Source organism: Poeciliopsis prolifica, unplaced genomic scaffold (genome assembly GCF_027474105.1).
Source record: "Poeciliopsis prolifica strain line A6 unplaced genomic scaffold, Auburn_PproV2 SCAFFOLD041, whole genome shotgun sequence".
NCBI classification, from domain to species: Eukaryota; Metazoa; Chordata; class Actinopteri; order Cyprinodontiformes; family Poeciliidae; genus Poeciliopsis; species Poeciliopsis prolifica.
Genome location: NW_026562416.1, coordinates 2,214,632 through 2,233,295, shown reverse-complemented (window position 1 = coordinate 2,233,295; position 18,664 = coordinate 2,214,632). Strand labels below are relative to the sequence as shown.

The following is an 18,664-nucleotide window of genomic DNA, read 5'->3' as shown; positions in this document are numbered from 1 at the left end:
TACATTTTCCTTTAGACATTGGTGGTTCTTGATGTGGCTCATTGCCCAGGGTAGCATATGACTGGGGGTGGCCTCCGCTACAAATTTTATTTATTTACTTGTCGACTAAATTGGAAGTAGGCAGCCACGGATGTGTGGAGAATGAGCGCTGAAATAAATGACTGTGAAGAAATATTTTACCATTTGTAATAAAACTGATTTTGAGCATCGCCGACACGCTCATCAAACATGAACCTCAATGTTTTACACAACAAAGTTTCGCATTTATGAAACATTTTTCTATTATTGTATATAAAATACAAATGCTTTTTCAATTTAAATGGTTGGAGCTCAGACTACGGCACTTTCCCAGGATGTCATTCAAGAAGGGATGACAACCTGGACATAAACATGATGTACGAATTCTCTTAACCACTCTGAAACATGGGAAAGAGAAGCAAGCATGTTATTCAATTACCGCTAATAGGACAAATAAATCTGTCATCTTACAGCAGAGGTCACCGACCTTTATAACTCCAAGAGGTAGAGTTATAAAGACCTGGTAGAGTTTATAACTAGTTAACTAGTTAGTTAGCTTTTTTTCCACTCGCTTTCTAATCAGGTTGTAGCTGAAATATTCTCGTTTCAGCTTCACCAAGTTGTTCGACCTTTCGAGCCAATGATGAGCGAAATAAAACGTTTTTCTTATTTTTTAGTGAAGGTTAAGCTTCATTTAGTCAAAATTGACTCAGATTTGTGTTTTTAAGTTTTATTTCTTGTTTCCAACAACCTTTAGAGTTAGCTGTTGAGCATCGTTTTTTTCCTCCATGGACTCAGTTTGCCAGAAAAAATCCCCCCTAAAAATGTTGTTTCATTAGTGGAACAAATCAGAAACATATCGAAGGCATGGAGGTGTAAACGCTGCTCTCTGACATCCGTCTTAATCTGCCCAGTAACCGACCGCGTGCGTCTCCAGACCCCAGCACGCCACGTCTGCGTTTTCCCCTCCTCCCTGGGGCGCAGCCGCTTTGGGTCCGGCCACCCAGCGTAAACACGGCCCATATGGAGCGTTGGAGACCGGGTGACATAAGCGAAGCACGAAACTTTAATTATAGCCTCTGTGTGATGTGGCCCACACACTGACATGTTGTGATACGATGGTTTCGTACGCGCTTGCAGCTTCTCCTCCACCCGTCATTCCTGACACACATGGCACAAATGTGTTTTTCTTTTTTTAAACGACAGGCGCTGGAAAAAAAACATAGGAACCCAGCCCATGTTTGTAATGGCAGTCGGGTCGACTTTTCCAATATTTAATCCCAGCATGTGCTCAGATGCCAAGAATTTATTGCAGTGCCACAGGCGCAGGAGGGGGAGGCAGGAGGAGCTCATCAGGCCTAACCTCTTGGTTCCTCTCAGCTTTTAAGGCTCATGGCTAAAGAGAAAATATAAGAATCCTCTTCATCTCATCTTGAATGTAAACAAATCAAAGGAGATGACTGTAGATTTCAGAAGAGAGAAGGTTAAATCAAACCTTATTTCCATCAAGGGAGAAAAAGTGAAGGTGGTTGAGGAACATAAATACCAGGTGAACGTCAAGGTTTCAGCAAGATGCTGCAGATCTTCCAGAACTTTGTTGCTGAGAGCATCATCTCTTCTGCCACGGCATCTAAAAAGTCTTAACAATCTCATAAAGAAGCTAGTTCTGTTCTGGTTCTGGTTCTGTTCTCGGGAACCAACCTTATTTCTGGAGACGACGATGATGATGATGATGATGATGACGCAAAGGCGGATTCTTTATAAAACTAATAAAACTATGTACAGCACTGACTACCTTCTCCATGAGACTGTCTTAACAAAAGTGTCTTCAGTCAGAGGCTTCTTTAGACACAGACTGCTACAGGAGATCTTCCCTGCCAACAACCATCACTTTCTAGAATAAATATAAAGAATCTGTGTTAATAGGAGTTGCAACAACTGGCTAATGATTGAAGTAAAAGCCACTTTTTGAAAACATTTTAATCATTTTTAATGTTTTTTCTTTTTTAGAAAGATAGAGCAAGTAAAATTAATTACAATCAGTGGTGCTTTGATCGCAACTAAAACCTTTTTTGAAGAAAAAAGATTTTTCTTCAAAAAGAAACAGGAACTTCATAATTAATTTTATTTGATTCATTTTGTTATTTTATTTATTTTATACATTAAAATGTTTTCCAGTTCCAGTGTCAAATGTTCATTTGAATTAGAAGTTTATTAATCTGAGAATCTGTTTTTGCATTATTATGCCATTAAAGTTACTTGAAAATGGTTTCAAAACAACAATATAATGATTTATGGAGATAAGTTATGGGACAGTTTATCTCTTATAAACGCGACAGGAAGCGAGTCTGAACCGTTCTCTTGTTGGTCGCAGGTCGTGGAGTCCCTCAGAGCGCGCCCCCCGTCCCGACTGGAGGGACACATTTCCGCTTCCCGCCCTCCACCCCGTCTGAGGTTCTGTCCTCCAGCGAGGAGCTGCGCAGCCCCGGCATGTTCAGCACCGTGGCGCGCCGCATGGCCCGCGGCTCCGTCAGCGACTGCAGCGACGGCACCTCCACCAACTCCGAGCTAGAGGAGGCGGCGGCGGCCGAGGAGCGCGCCATCGGGCCCGACCGGGCCTTCCGGGGGCTCCTCGCCCCCCGCCTGCCTCATGAGTCCCTGTTCAGGTTCTACGGGGGTCACCCGACCCCCGCGGGGTTACCCAGGCCCGCGCCCAGGGTCCACCCCGACCCTCTGTCCCCGTTCCCTGTGTCGCCCCTGCCCGGGCCCGGAGGACTGCTGTCCCCCGCCCTGTCCATGACCACCACCCCCCACCTGGCCTACACCCCGTCCCCCTCCCTGTCGTCCCCCATGATGGGCTCCCACTTCTCCTTCAACCCGGAGGACATGAAGCACTACCTGCAGGCCCACACCCAGTCCGTTTACAACTACCACCTCAGCCCCCGGGCCTTCCTGCACTACCCCAACATCATCGTCCCCCAGCCGCACCGCCCCACCCCGGAGAAGCCCGCCCCCCACCACCTGCAGGCCCCGCCCATGCCGCTGCCGCTCGGCCAGCAGCCGGCCGACGACGCGCACGCCTCGCCGTTCAAGTTCAAGCTGCAGCCGCCGCCTCTCGGCCGCAAGCAGAGGGAGGCGGGGAGCTCTCTGGCCGCCGCCTCCTCCTCCAACCACGCTTCCTCGTTTACCGGCGCCGGTCCAAACGCCGGCTCTGCTGCAGGAGGAGTGCCGCCGAAGATCAAGGTGAGTCGGCTTTGGTTGCATCTCACAGTAGCACTAGAATATTAATAAACTTATTGCCTATCTGAGGTTGCAACCCAATATTAGGGCCAAGCTACAAATGAGTTTCTTTAATTACAAGAATAAAGTTGTATGACAACAATTTGAAATAATACAAGAATAAAGTCATAATATTAGGACAATAAGGTCATAATGATACAATAATAAAGTCATTGCCAGAATAACATTTTATTAGGAATTATCAACGAAGTCCTAATAATCCAAGAATAGTTATTAACAGAATAAAGTCATAATAATAGGATGACAAAGTGGTAGTTTTATGAGAAGGCGAACATTGAGTATTTTGTTCAACATACCTGACAGGTAAAACTTAATCTTTAAACACATCAGCATCAAATTGTTATCAGTAGGACTGAGAAACGATCCTGTAAATGACCGATTCTATTTCTAAACAGAAAAACTGAGATTCTGTCTTTAGGCCTCAGAGAATCGGAGATCATCTCTGATCTGTCGGTCCCCTGCAGGTGGAGCCGGTCTCCGACCTGTCTGAGGAAGATGTGGAGGTGACCGACATCAGCGAGGAAGACGAGCTGAACCCCAACAGCGAGGATGAGGAGGGAGAGATGTTCCCCCCTCTTCCTCACAGCCGTCACCATCATCATCACCATCTGAAGAACGGGAGCGGCAGCAGCTTGTCCGCTCCTCATCCAGAGGAAGACCCCGACGATGACGAAGAGGTGTTCAAAACTCCCGCCACTCCGCCTCCCGGCGGCGGCGCCACCTTCCCGCTGACGGGCCTGAAGACCGAGCCGGGCCAGGCGGCGGCGGCGCCAGTCAGTCCCGGCGGAACCCGCTGCATCCCGCTCAAACTGCGCTTCAAACGCCGCTGGAGCGAAGACCAACGGATGGAGGCGGACGGAGACCGGGACGAGGCGGAGGACAAGAAAGTGAGAGGAGAGGGGGAGGACCAGGAAGACGGGAAGAGAGAGGGAGAGGAGGAGAGCGGCGGAGGAAGAGGAGTGATCCTGGGTCTGATGCTGCCGCCGGCACCGACCCAACGCAGAGCGAGCTCCGAGCTGCAGAGAGCTACGGCGCAGCTGTCGCTGGAAAACGCCAGCTGCTGAAAAACAAACCCAACGTGGCGGGTTCTGCAGATACAGACGTTCGGCCGGAGCCGGAAATCTGGCTTTGGTAAACGTAGCAGGTTTCATATGTTTTTAAGAAAACCAGAACCAACAGTTTTGTTCTTTGCTTTTAGCTGAACTCATTTGGGTCGTTTGCAGGAAGATTTGTGCAATAATTCACAAATTCTGGCTTCAGTTGCCTAAATCAGGTGTCCAAAATGTGGCCTGAGGGCCATTTGTGGCACTCAAGGTGATTTGTGTGGCCCTCAACCAAAATACAAAAATTGCACAAACTTAATAGTCCAGCTCAGTGTTAGAGGTTAAACAAGTCATTTAAAAAAAAGATATGAATTAAAGTTTTCTAAATATGGAAGGCACAACACAAAGTATGCATTTAATTCAATTTTATAGAAAACAAAACAACAAATATTAAGATCTTTTTGTCTGAAGACTTTAATGCAAACATTTTTAAAGAATGAGCAATCTATTTTCTGTTTTTGTTGCTCAGAATAAGCAAAAAGTCCAAAGATAACAGAAAAAACATCAATATTTAAGATTTCAGTTAATTTTTTTAAACAGATTTTGTGTTTCAGATCAACAATTAGTCAAAACTCCCTCTTCTGTTACATCAGACATTTTTATTTTAATAAATGTTGTGCTCACTGCAAAAATACAAAATCTGACCACGTTTTTCAGATTCTCAGTGCAAATGTTTTAGTTCAGTTGAAATAAGACTAAACTAACATGCAAGTAACATTTCATCACAAAATAGATTTTTTTCAAAGTCAATAATTCCTTTATATTGATGAAAAAGTCCCACTATCAGATTGTTTCACTTATAAAAATATTTTTCCCATGTTATACATGTAATTTGTACTTTTTTTATCAATATTAAAGAATTATTTAATATCAGACAAGCGCTTGGATCTTGTTGTAGAATTATTTGTAAGTTAGTTTTGTCTTATTTAAACTATATATTTACTACACCAAAATTTCTTAAGTTTGTTTTTTGCAGTGTACTTATTTGTCCAGATAAAAACTGAACATTTAGCAGTTTTTGAAATAATTTTAATTTAAAATGTTTTAAAATTCAATCTCACGTTGGCCTCACTTACTTTCAACTTGACAATTTTAGTCAAAAGTTTCTAACTGAGCTAAATGAACAAATCCTCTTCCTCCATGCGACGCAGCGACCCGACTGGAGCAAAAACAAGGAACAAAACGAGCTGTTTGTGCAGAATCATGTTGAAATCATGGTGTTTGCTTGGCAAAAACAGCCGGACCTGCTCTGGGACACATCACGTCTTTAACACTAAAACTCAGACTTTGACCCCCCTACAGAGTTGCCTCGGTCCACTTCTGATCACAATCGTGCCCAAATCCAGTCGATAAATGTTCGGTGGAGGCGACCGGACGTTGGGAGTCGCCTCTGGTTCTCGTTTTTCTTCTTTAACCCAACGTGGAGCCGACAGATCCTGATGTTACTGAAGAATCAGCCGCCTGTACAGAGATTCTAGAAGTGCCTGGAAGACGCCCCGTCACTACAGATTATAATGCAGAAGAAGAAGAAAAAAAGCATCGATTGGTTTGGTCTGGAAGAGACGCCATCTTCCTCTCCAGTTTCGCCAATGAGGGCATTTTCAGCGTTGTTGCCTTCAACTTCACCCATCATCAGCTTCTTCTATTTTTTTCATATATATATATAGATATATATATAAACATATATATAAAATAAAAATACTTATTTTTTTCCTCTGGATTTAAATGGACAGTATTTTTCGGGCATTTGCAGAGACGATAAACTGATTAGTGTCTGTTGGGGCAGGGAGGGAAACATAATGAATGTGGAGCATCCAGGCTAACTCAGGCAAACCTTTGCTGAGATTTTAAAAAAAAAGTATATTTTTAACATATAAAAAAGAGATTGTGCCCATTTTATCAATCAGATTTAAAAGAGATTGTGCCTTTTTGACAGTTTTCTCCCCCAGGAACATGTATTATCTCTCAGAAAACCACCATGCCTTCGGCTTTTTGTAAAACTAAACGTATATATTTTATTGAAATATATATTAGAATCAGATATTCTATTTCAATATGGTCATTTGATACGAATTAGCTAAATCCTCCTATTTTTAATAGCAAAGATGTGTATATAAATATATATTCTGATGCAGCTGCGGCGACCCAGATCCGGCGGCTCGCTCTGATTGGACGGTCAGGACTTTGGTTTGAGACTCGAGCAGCTACAACACACAGCGTCCTGGTTAGCGCGGTTACAATAAAGGGAAACATGACATCACATCTGACATTAGACGCCTCCGCAGTTGCAGAAACTACACCCAAACACACACACACACACACACAGGAAACCTCAGAGCGACAAGGGACTTCCCATAATCCCTCATTCTGTATGTGTGCGCGCTCTGTGGTTACCCCGTCTACAAACATCCAGCTTTTTCGTGAAAAAGGCTCAACATTTGTCATTTTTAAATAGTTCGTTGCCTCATTCCTGATTCACCAAACCGTTCGGAGACGTTTTCAGGACTAAACCACCTGAACTGTTAGACCTGTGCTGCCTTACAGCCTCTTCTCTTTCCTCCATGCATTACTGTTACTCCTGTAATGATTTATATTATTAACATGACTACTTTATGATTATGTCGTACCCTCGTGCCGCGGCCCATTCTCTTCCCCATGAATTCCCAGTTTATGAGTTCTTGCACTCTTTTTCTAACCGCAGACAGCAGCAGGAGGAGGGTTGGATAAAACTCATACAGCAGGGGGAAGAAATCTTTTTTTTTTCTTGTTTTTTTAGTTGTTTGTATATATATTTTTCATTATGGTGGATTCTGTAAGGAAAAAAACGAGTGTTGTACTGTTTAACATTTTTAACATTTGTATTATTTGACACCTTTTTTCTTATCCTCTCCGTCTCTCCTCATGTTCTTGTTATTTTCACTCCGGAGGAGAGGCAGGGCTTTTTATTTTATTTTATCATGCTTCTGTTTCCATTCTGTATCTGTTCATCTGCATTTGTAATTAAACAATAATCAGGGTTCATTAAAAAGGTGAAAATGGTCACTTCCTCTGTCTTTATTTAATGTTGATATCTTGGTTTCCTCTGTAAGACTGAGAGATGGATAGACTGACATAGTCTTTCATTTTCCAGTGACCAAGAAGCCGCTTCACTGCTTTTCCTGTGTATTGAAGTGGCCATTACCTCTGGGAACCTCTGAGTACAGTCACTGTTCCTCTGTACTGAAAGCGCTTCGTTATCATAGGAAAGTTTTGATGGAGAGAGCCGACAGTCCTCTCCATCAAAAGGTCTAATGTCTACTTTATCTATTCAAAGTAGAGCCTCTGTTTCTCTACATTGAAAGGTCTCCATTGTCCCAGTGATGCACTGAGAAGTCACTGATTCTCAAAATCAAAAGGGCTCTGTTATTCAAGGAAGTTTGAAGCCTTTGCTTCTTCACATTGAATGGGCTCCCGGCTGCTCCTCTCTGCATGGACGAGTGCATCTTATCCTATTAAATCTCTAAGTAGAGTCACCGCTTTTCAACATCAAAGGGGCTCTGTTGAGGAAGTAGAGGTGCTGCTCCTTTGCATCAAAAGATCCATTTTACCCATTGAAGTTTGAAGTAGAGTCACTGCTTTTCAATAGTAAAAGGTCTTCATTTTCCCAAAGGAGCACTGATCACTGTCTTACCTGGAAACATCTTGATATCCTGATGAGCAGCTGCAGAGGGGGATGTTGAGGTTATTTCTTGGGATTTATCAGTTAACATGGAGAGCAGATTAAATTTAATCCTTTCAAACTTGGTCTCAAGCAGATTTTTACTTATGCTACATGTACTACATTAAAACTTACATGATGTATTTATGCTAAGACATGTTCCAGTACATCATGTCACTTAGAACAATCTGTTTTCAAACATTTTGCTAAATATATAGACTCTTTTTGATCAATGTTTCTGTAGCCCTAAACTTATTTTAGACTAAAATAAATAGCAGCCATTCAAGAAAAGGGTTAAAAGGTAAAAGGGTTTTGTGACTTTTTTTAGATTCAACTTAAGTTTTGAAACACAAGACAAACTTCCAGTAATTGATCTAGTGAACTCTTTTAAACTCAGATGTCTCTGACTATTTAGTCTAAAGTTTATTTACACATACAAAACTTCTTACTCTGCTTCTTATGTCTTGTGTAATTACATCTTTGGCGCCTCCTGCTGCCATCTCTGGGTACTACAGCTCAGTTTCCCAAGCTTTGCCAAGCTTTGGTGGGGATGACGGGGGAAACTGGCTCGTGAAGGCAGAATGGTTTTATAATTGACTTTTCCTGGAGATTGTTTACATAAAACTGTAAACACGAGTTTGAGTCTAGACCGGCCGTTCAGCTCGTCTGGAAACTTGGACGAGGGAAAGCCTCGCTGTGGGAGGGTGTGGAGGGAAAATAAAAAGGCTCTTTAATATTAGTGTCCATGTGAACTTTAGATGTAATTTACATAAATTCAGATGAGATTTTTGACATCTGCCTCCCATCTGAAGCTGGAAACCTGAGATGCCGACCTCAGCAGCTTTTTAAACACATTATGTCAGCTTTGGGAAGGAAACTTTTCAGTTTTGAAGCTTTATGATCAAAGTTGTTCCCTAAAGTTACTTCAAAGATACTGTTGACAAAGATGAAAAGACAGCAATCCCCTCTAGTACAATAGTTATATCTGTCCAGAAAATTGGCTGTATAAAACAAATTAGGCCTAAGTTAGAAAATAAACCTTCAAAAAACAAAAAACAATTGAATAGGTGAACAAATCCTGATTCCAGAAAGGATCTCTGGATCCCCTCCAGAGGATCTGGATCCGTTTGGTGAAACCTCAGTGTTGCTTAATGTTCTGCAGTTAGCAGAAGTTTCCAACCCACTCATTCTGTGTTTTGTTTGGTATTTTGTTTACTTTCTTCTCTTGCTTTTACTCTTCCTGATTATATTCCTCCTCCTCCTCCTCCTCCTCCTCCTCCTCCTCCTCCTCCTCTTTATCATCTTCCTCTCTGCTGTGACAGTTTGAACCGTTCAGCAGGCCGACTCACGGCCTGTTGGGCCTCCAGCAGAGAGGGCTTGTTGTCTGCCTGAGGACAGAGGTCAGAGGTCACAGTCTGGAAACACAAAGCAGATCACAACAGAAGGCTAATTATCATGTATTGTTGCAGGAGTCCTGCTGGGATTTCACCCTTTTGCTTTCACCAGCAGGTCGCAGTGAAACTTCAGTTCAAACCTGCGAGATCCTCCTGATTAACATGTTTTATTGGCTGTTATTTATCATTTAATAAATAACATATTTAATGGGACTATCTGCTGTATTTAAGCTGCTTCTTAACTAATCTGAAGCTAAAACTGCCACCTGTAAGTATATTTAACTTTAAATATGCTTACAGACAAAGGTGTTTCCATCTTAAATGCAAAATGTTTTTACATTTTGTTCAGTTTTGGACTCATTTCTGCTCTAAATATGTTGGGGATTTTTCAGCAAATGGTTTTGTTTTAGAGTCCAGTTAACAATTAAGCAAAATGCAATCATCTGAATACTTTGGCTCATTTCAGTCTGAGAAACAGGATATCACACAAAAAATATCAAAGTTGTTTTAAATATTTGCTTAAAAGTGAGTGAGTTGCTTTAAAGCCAAATTGTTGAGTCAGATCAGGTGTTAAGGTGCTTATTCCACATGAATGTAACTCTAAACATTTCAAAAGAGTCAGCATTTGCCTTAAAATTTATATTTTCCACCTTTCTAAAATGTTTCTTGTCTAAACTTAAAGCTCAGATATTTATAGGATATGAAACAGCGCCCTCTGCTGAGCTGAGATGATCGATGCAGCCACTGGTTTCCTTGATTTACTTTAAAAAAACATTTTGTTATTGGAAACTATAAATAATTGTTCAGTGGACCAATAATAAAATAATAATGAGCCACTTTACTTATCTCAATAGTGAAACACTTGAAAAAAATTAACTTAACTAACTTAATTTTTCAGTGAGAAATAGGAGTTTGTTTTAAGTACATTTTTCCTTAGTAATATTTTTTTTATTTTTTAAGTTCCACTGGCAGTGTTTTTATTTTTGATTTTGAAAAGTTGAAAATGTTTGAAAAGTCAAAACATTTTGACTATTTAAACTCAGAAATTTCCAAGTTTTTGTTCAAGAAAATTTTTATTATTCGAAACTTTTCAAAAACTTCTTATAATTTTTATCTAAAATATTGTAAGACTCTGTTTATATTTCAATCATTTTCTACTAAATGTAGAATACTTTACTATTTATTCTGTTTATTCTGCTATTGAGGACATAAAAACAGTTTTACTTTAGAAATAAGTATTTCCAGTTTGAATTAAAAAAAGAAACATGGCCCTCTGGTTCTTACAACTTAACCACTGATTTAGGTCCAACTCTGATGTTAAAAGGCTCTTGAATGCTATTATGCTGTCAACTCCACTATGCATTTTTTCCATTTGAATATGTATTTTATGTTGGAGAAGAGCAGTGAGGTCTTTTTTGAAATACGCTCTTCAATCAGAGAGTTTAGAGCGATGAGTCCCCTTGGAGTGTGTTGGTCTCTGGAGCGGTTCAGGAGTTAAGTGTCTGTAATGGGTTTAGTGTGTGAAACTGGGATTGTTTCTGTGTGTGTGTGTGTGTATGTGTGTGTGTGTGTGTGTGTGTGTGTGTGTGTGTGTGTGTGTGTGTGTGTGTGTGTGTGTGTGTGTGTGTGTGTGTGTGTGAGAGAGAGAGAGAGTATTAAAGCTTGCAGCTTCATGATTCATTCTTAGAAAGTGTTAATACCAGTGGGATTTACAGAGCTCATTCACAAACGGCTCGGCTTCCTCCATCCTCACCAGAGGTCCGTATAAAACTATAAACGGTACTAAAGTAACTTATTTTTACTCGAAATAAAGTAAAAAGTAGCCTTAAAGGGTATTTGGTAATTAGTAGTGTCTGATTTCATTATTAGCAATTTAATATTTAAAAATGACATCAAATGGAAAAAATATGAGGTTAATTGGAATTTTGGTACTTTAAAGATGAAATTGACAATAATTTTTATAAGTAAAAAAAAAAATACAAATACAATTTTTCAAAATCAGGTACTTTCAATTAAAAAAAATTAAAACAAAATGTTATGAAACTTTACCATAAACTGCAGGTGTGTGTCTGTGTCTGGTGAATTTTGGAAAGGCTGCGTGTGCTCAGCTTATGTAACACTCAGGCGTGTTATTACTTCACTACACTGTGTGTGTGTGTGTGTGTGTGTGTGTGTGTGTGTGTGTGTGTGTGTGTGTGTGTGTGTGTGTGTGTGTGTGTGTGTGTGTGTGTGTGCAGACTGCAATGCTGCAACAAGCCAGCTCTGTTTCATCGCTGAGCAAACTCACCATCTGTGAGCTAAACAAAACGCACAAGGTTTGTTTCATCTGTTTGTCTTGTATTCTTTATAGTGCATTTATTTATTTGCATTGCCTTCCAGAGTTGCTATTTTCTAAAAGTTTGTTGTGGTTTTTTGCATCGTGGCAATAAGAGAATTTCCAAAAGTATTCACACTTTAAATTTCATTTATCAGTAATGGGGACCAAAAACATCCAGGCCATTTAAGAAATATGGAAAATTAAACCAAGAGTGGGACATAAACTGTCCTTCTCATTAAAAAGACTAATAAAAATCCAGAAAGAGATAAAAAATTCAGGATATAGTTTGCTGTTTGTTTGTTTGTTTTGTTTTTATCTGCAAGACCTTTTTGCTTTAGATCTGCAAAGAACTACAGAAATCTGACTTTTTTGCTTATTTAATTAAAATATTGTGTTTCTTCGTTTATTTAGCAAGTAAAAATTAAAAATACTTTTTGCAATCATAATTAAAAATGCTAAAAGTTTGGTGACCTGCATGACAAAACAAATAGTTTTGGGGCGTTTCAAATATTAATTAGAATTTATCAAAAATAAATCGATAATTTTTATCATGACAAGAAATTCCTTACAGTAAATGATAAACGATACAGTAAACAATCCATAATGTTGATGTGAAACTTTTCCAGAGTTTACAAGCAGAACCGGTCCAGTGGACCCAGCCGGACATGAAGATTCATGTTCAGGCAGACCTGCTCACTGATGACGGCTGTGCAGCCCTGGATGGTCCAGATGGACGCAGTAGAGGACGGAGATGGACCGACACCACGTCCCAACACGGCTGTGACGTCAGCAAGGAGGTGGTGGAGTCATGCTGTGGGCCCAAATCATGGGGAGAGAGAGAGAGAGCTGGTCGACCTCTTCAGAGTCCTGAAGGTGAGAAAATGACCTCAGCAAAGAATATGGACTTTCTGACTGATCACTTTCTGTCATGGTTTGAAAAGAAGAGCCGATTCTGTTAGACAGAATCATGCATGTCAATGAATGCTGCAAGGACTGACACTGTGTCACTGGCTGCTATCGTCATAAAGGGGAGAAACTCATGGAGTGTCACCATCCTCCTCTGACCTCTGACCCTATAGAGAACCTGTGGAGTTTCCTCAAGCAGAAGATCTGAGGGTTTAATGCAGCAGCTCTGGGAAGGTTTTCTAACATCCTGCAAAGAAATTCAAGCCGAATCTTTCCACAAACTCACAAGTTCAATGGATCAGGAATCGTGCAGGTGATGTCAAAGAAGGTCCCATGTTAACATATAACTCTGTCTGTTAAGATGTTTTGGATTGAAATAGCTTTTGATTTTAGTACATGTGACCTGCTGCACATTCAAAGAATGACCGTTTGCAGTTCTTTATAATCCATAAAATGTTTAGAAAATCTTCTGTGCATAATAATTTGGAACAGAGCATTTTCAGTTTTTATTTTTGAAAACAATACTGTTGCATGGGGAGCTTTGTTCAGTGACATTTGATTTATACTGCAATAGTCAATAACTTAGAAATTATACTGACCATCATTTGCATTGACCATTTCGGAAAATCTGAGAAAATATCACTTGCATAATAATTTGGAACATGGTGCATTGTGCTACAGAACCTGCAAATAATGTATATTATATTCAACAAAATGATTACAAACTGTCATAACAGCAAGAAAATTCACCAGCCCATAATAAAAATAAAAGTAATAATGACAATTTCAAATAATCAGATGCACAGAATCAGAATAATTACCAATTCCTTCCTAATGTACACCGTACAATATACTTATATAATCTGAGTTATATAATAAATAAGCGAGTAATCACTTGTTTTTAGAAAACTGTAATGGCTGCCATTACAGTCTCTAAATGAGTGCTGCTGAGTTAACAGCTTTTCCATTATAGCTTTACACACCAATCATAATTCAGGACAGCAAGTCCAGTTTGGTAAAACTACTAGACATAATGACTAAAACTGTTTTTATTCAAAAATGGTTCCTAAGTGGCAAAAGAAACAGATAATAAACAATCGCATAACTTCTGAAAATTCTGCTTTTCCAAATTTCTAGTTAATAGTAGATGCTAATGCTAACTCCAGGTGAGTTTAAACATCACTTTGATTTCTGCTGTTCTGTTTACACCTTCTAGGAAATTTAAGTCATCCTGGCATTGGTGTTTGTTTTTAATAAAGTCTCACCAGTGGCCGGCACTGATAGCTAAAAAGTTAGGTAACCCGAAAACACTAATCATAAACATTAGCTCAGCTAACGTGGAACACCAACAAATAAAATAATCTTATTTTGTCTTATCTTATGTAACTAGTTACTACAAAGCTCAAAGTTTAAGTATGATATCATTTGAATTGTGGACGTCAGCTTCTGAGCCTTAATATAATATGATAAGTGGACTTGCCATACTACTCTCCGCTGTTTGGTTAAGCTGATAGCAACAAGTTTAATGACCTCACCACAACACACGCTCATTGGCCTGCAGACATGTATCCTCCTAACCAATCACACGCCACTCCGGTGACGTACGGTCTCCGGCGGCAGCTCTGATTGGCCGTGGGGCGGGACGATGGGATTCCGTCCTGTTTAGGGCTTGCGCTGGTTGGCTGCAAGGAGGGGATAAGGACAGACGGAGCAGGAGAATTTGGGAGTTGATGTTTTTTGTGGATCTTGGTGAAACTACACTCCACCTGTGGATCATGGTGACCACGCTGAACTTGCAGACCAACTGCTATATAACACCGGGAGTTTATAAAACTTACTCATGTAAAATCACGATCTAAATGAATGACATCTTGATCGGTTTCGGACATAATAGTTTGATGAATGTTTGGGGATTCTAGTTGATTCATACTGGCGAAACTCGTCAAAATGTATCTATAGAAATGTATCTATAGAAGTAAAGAGGTGATTTACAAAAGAGAAAAGAAGCCTCTTTTCCTGCTCTGCGTTCCTGATCAGAATCGCAGCTCTCCTATTGGTCCGCAGCTTCGATCTTCCAACAGCTGTTCTGTTTTCCCACACTCCTATTGGTTGAGACGTCCCGTCCGTCACATTTACTTCGCCACGAAGCCCCGCCCTTTCTCCGTTTTAGCGCTGTTTTATTGGCCACTGTACTCCTTCTCGCTGCGCCATTGGCCGGCCGGGCTGGTTGTCAAGTCTCCGGGTCTTCATTCACCATTTTGCGACTGTAGTGTAGAATGTCCAGGACAGGAGTTACTGCTCCTTTTAAGTTGCTTTGCCGGACAAAGATGAGCGGCCGCTGACGGGCAGCGGCGGACCACCGTGCCCTACTTCACCCGGCGGAGGAGCATCCTGTGAGGGGGGATTCAGAGGGGCATCTGTATTATCTCCGGTGAGTACAAGCTTGCCTACAAATCTCCTCCCGCAGCACTGCAGAGGGGCTTGTTGTGCCTTTTTCCCCACACCGTAACGTTCATGTTTACTGTGGTTATAAACAGAGTTAGCCGGGAGGAAAAAAAGGGGAGCGGTGCGGCTGGACGTCAAAAACTTTCCCGGAGAAATAAAAACAACGCCATTAAAAGTGAATGTGGACTTCCCAGAAATAATGTCCACCCCTTCATTCTTAGTGACACATTTTCTTCCTGTTTTGTGTGCTTTAAGGCGGCTGACACTATTGATTTCCCTCTGTTTGTGGGCCTTCCTCCAGCTTATTGACACTTTCTCCCTCGCTGTTCAGCACAAACTCAGCTTGACAGCTTTAAGCCATCGACTTTTTCCGCTTTTCTTCACTTTGTTGTATTATTGAATCCCCCAGGGGCCGTTTCGGTAGCTCGACAGGCCACGGTGGGGTCAGAATCCCCCGTTAACCCAGTTATTTACCGAGCAGAGGACCTCTGAGCGGCCTGATTGTGGAGCGCCGTGGCTGCGGCCTGGTCGCTGCACGCCTCGGCCTGCGGCTCTCATGGAGTAAAACTGGTAGTAACTGCGGTACTACGAGGTTGACACCGTACTACCAGCTTGAAGCAGAGGTGACGACATCCCCGCTTGTTGTTTGCATTCTCTGGGCCTTGTCGAGATGAAGTTAGCAGCTGTTATCTCTGGATTATGATGGTGCATTTGTTTACACGCCCCGGCCTGCTGTGAACTGCTCAGTCGCAGCTCTGTGTTAAACTGAAAAGAAATGTGGAGCAATTAAAGAAATGTAAAATATCCACATTATGAGTGGATTGGATTCAAAAGTGAGAAAGTTTCAAATGAATACGCATAATAAAATGAAAACGAGAGGTGATTGGTGATTTTCCACCCTGTCTGAAAGTTTTATTTGGAAATTTGCTGCCTTATGTTTTTCTTTAAGCTACAAATCTCTGACCTATGAATCAGAGGAGCTTAAATAGCCTCTAGAGAGATGAACTACTGTTGTGTCTACCAGCAACACACAGCGTTGGAACCATCAACAAGTGTAATGGACACAATTTGTTCTCATTATCTAAATTTTCAAACTCAACCCATAACATTTTATTTAAAAGCTGGTTTGCACTGAAGAAAGATGAGAACAGTAGAAATGTCAAGGTTTTCAACTGTTTCCATGTCAGGAATGGCAAAATGACACAATACATGGTTCATATAGTTCAGAGTTTGGATGAGTAGTTTTCTCTGGTTCATAAGCCCCTCCCCCACCTGTTGCTGCTCACTGTCTGTCAATTTTTCCTCAAATTAACAAGCAGAAAACATCAAACCTTTGAAAAGGTATAAAGGAACTCTTAGTGTTTTTACATCAAAATAATGCAAACTGGTTTCAGGTGAAGAATAAAAAGTTAATCTTCTCTAGTTTTGTAGACTTCTTAAGGTTTCATAAAAAAAAAAAAAGTGCTGCTTTTTCCGTCCAGAAGAATGTTTTTGTTTGTTAAGCTGCGTGACTGGCCTGTGAATCAGATGAGCTTAACTGCACACCTGAACTGGAGAGGCGTAGTGGCGTTGTGTTTACAAACACAACAAACGACTGAGGAAGGAATCAGTTTGTTACGTCAGTCATAAAGACGCATTTTGATCTCTTTTTCTATTGTTCAATATAATTGATTCCCAATCCAGAAGGATATCCTGGACAAAATGGAGACCAAGACAAACATCAGAACTAAATAAATATTTATTTTTCCAGATTTTGCCTGTTTTTTCCCTTTCTTGCCTGGACCTTCTTGCATGGTCAACCCAGGATGTTTACATGCATGTATGCATATCCGTTTTGATATGCACAGCTGCTAAATCTGAACATTTAGGTCAAAACAAAGACTTTACAGGTTTAAAAGGTTTTTCTTATTCATTTTGTAGCTTTTTTACTGTCAAATCTTAGCAAAATGTTGTTAAAAGCTGCTACACCCACAAATTACTCAATATCAACAATGTAATTTGACTTCTTCCACTAATTACTCATAAACAGAGGCGAAGTTGCACTGTGTGTGTATGTCAGACAGCTCAATAAAATCAAATTATTGCTGTAAACAGAATAAAAACATGCATTATCTGCAGCATTGTTCATTAAAACAGCTGAATTAAAGAAAATATACATACAATAGACAAACTCAATGATATTCCAGATATTAGTGACTAAATTCAGAAATTACTTTTCCATTCAAAACTTTAAGTATTTCTAAAAGTTAGTGCTTCTTTTTATTCAAGTAAAATGTTAATGTAGTATTTTTACTTTCACTAGAGTAAATTTTTTGTCATTTATTCATACTTTTATCTAAAGCTGTGTGATGTAACTTTTATAAAAAGATATTTGTAACATTTTTTGTGAACATTTCACTGACAGTATGTCATGAGACAGATAATCAGTGCTAAGTTGAAACAACCAATCAGAGCTAGGAGGCGGGTCTTAGTGCTGTCAATCAAATCTCCTTGCGCTCTGGTATGCAACAGTTACCATCGTCGATTGTGAATGCTAAGGCTAGTTAGCATGGCCACTGATGACAGCAGATAAATGGTAAGTTGTTTCTTTGCCATTGGCACACTTAACAGCCTGTACAGGTGTTGATTGACAGCGCTAAGACCCTCCTCCTGGTTCTGATTGGTTGGTTGTTTTTGTTAGAGTGTTGGACTATATCTATCTTTTCACAGATTATTTGACTGGAAATGGTGACAATTTTAACAAATATGTAAACATATTCTTAACAAAAGTTACCCACTGCTGCTTTAAGTACAGATATGAATACTTTCCCTAAATAATTCACCCAGCTTGTCATGTCAGGTCATGGAAATCCTCCAAATTAAAACCAATTGGACTTGTTACCTCTCGCTCCCCCGCTGCATAATTTCATCCCGGTTCAGCTGGTTGCATCAGCGCACCTTTAAGTTGTTATCATTCAGCTCATGGCTCTGACACCAGCTGTTGTACTCTGAGCACTACTGAGTAAACACATGCGGCATAACTCTATCGTGACCAAGTAAGGCCAGCTGCCAAATTATGTCATGACGGCCGCTTTCCCCTAATTGGGATTTACATAGAGTGCGGCGATGGCAGTGAGCTCACTGTCCACTATCACTGCCAGGGTGATGCAGCAGACATTAAAAGGCTGTGAGTCGAACTTCAGCATCAGACGATAAAACAGGCTGTGAAAAGGGAGCAGAGATGAGAACGAGGTAGGAGAGACATTTAAGTTAACAGACAGCTGACAAGTTGGCACGCATGTTGGTGGTTGATAGACGTCAAGACAGAAGATTTTGACAGCCGAAAATCGCAGCAGGAGTTTGGTGGAGATGACGGGGCTTAAAGGGCGGCTTTATTCCCTCTCTTTGAGTACATGCTGTTAACATATTTCCAGCTCCATGGAGACTGAAACACACACAGCATCCTTGACCTGAATCCTGCAAGCAAACAGTTCTGCAAGGTGTC

At 40.7% G+C, this 18,664-nt stretch overlaps 2 protein-coding genes across 5 annotated transcripts in view; both read left to right on the top strand.

Annotated features, from left to right (window-relative positions):
* erf (Ets2 repressor factor) overlaps positions 1-7,463 on the top strand; it is a 42,688-nt gene extending 35,225 nt beyond the window's left edge. The window contains exons 4-6 of one of the 2 annotated variants that reach the window (XR_008607684.1): positions 2,393-3,261; positions 3,783-4,449; positions 5,724-7,463. Coding sequence is in view for 1 of the 2 variants with exons in the window: in XM_055055313.1 (XP_054911288.1) it covers positions 2,393-3,261; positions 3,783-4,382 (1,469 nt within the window). In the remaining variant the exon portion in view is untranslated. Of the gene's footprint in view, positions 1-2,392; positions 3,262-3,782 lie in introns of both variants that reach the window. The other variant, XM_055055313.1, reaches the window with a different exon arrangement.
* Positions 7,464-14,979: 7,516 nt separating this feature from the next.
* Positions 14,980-18,664, top strand: part of cica (capicua transcriptional repressor a) — a 39,695-nt gene continuing 36,010 nt past the window's right edge. For all 3 annotated transcript variants that reach the window (XM_055055092.1, XM_055055091.1, XM_055055089.1), the window contains exon 1: positions 14,980-15,166. The gene's annotated coding sequence lies outside the window, so the exon portion shown is untranslated. The remainder of the gene's footprint in view (positions 15,167-18,664) is intronic.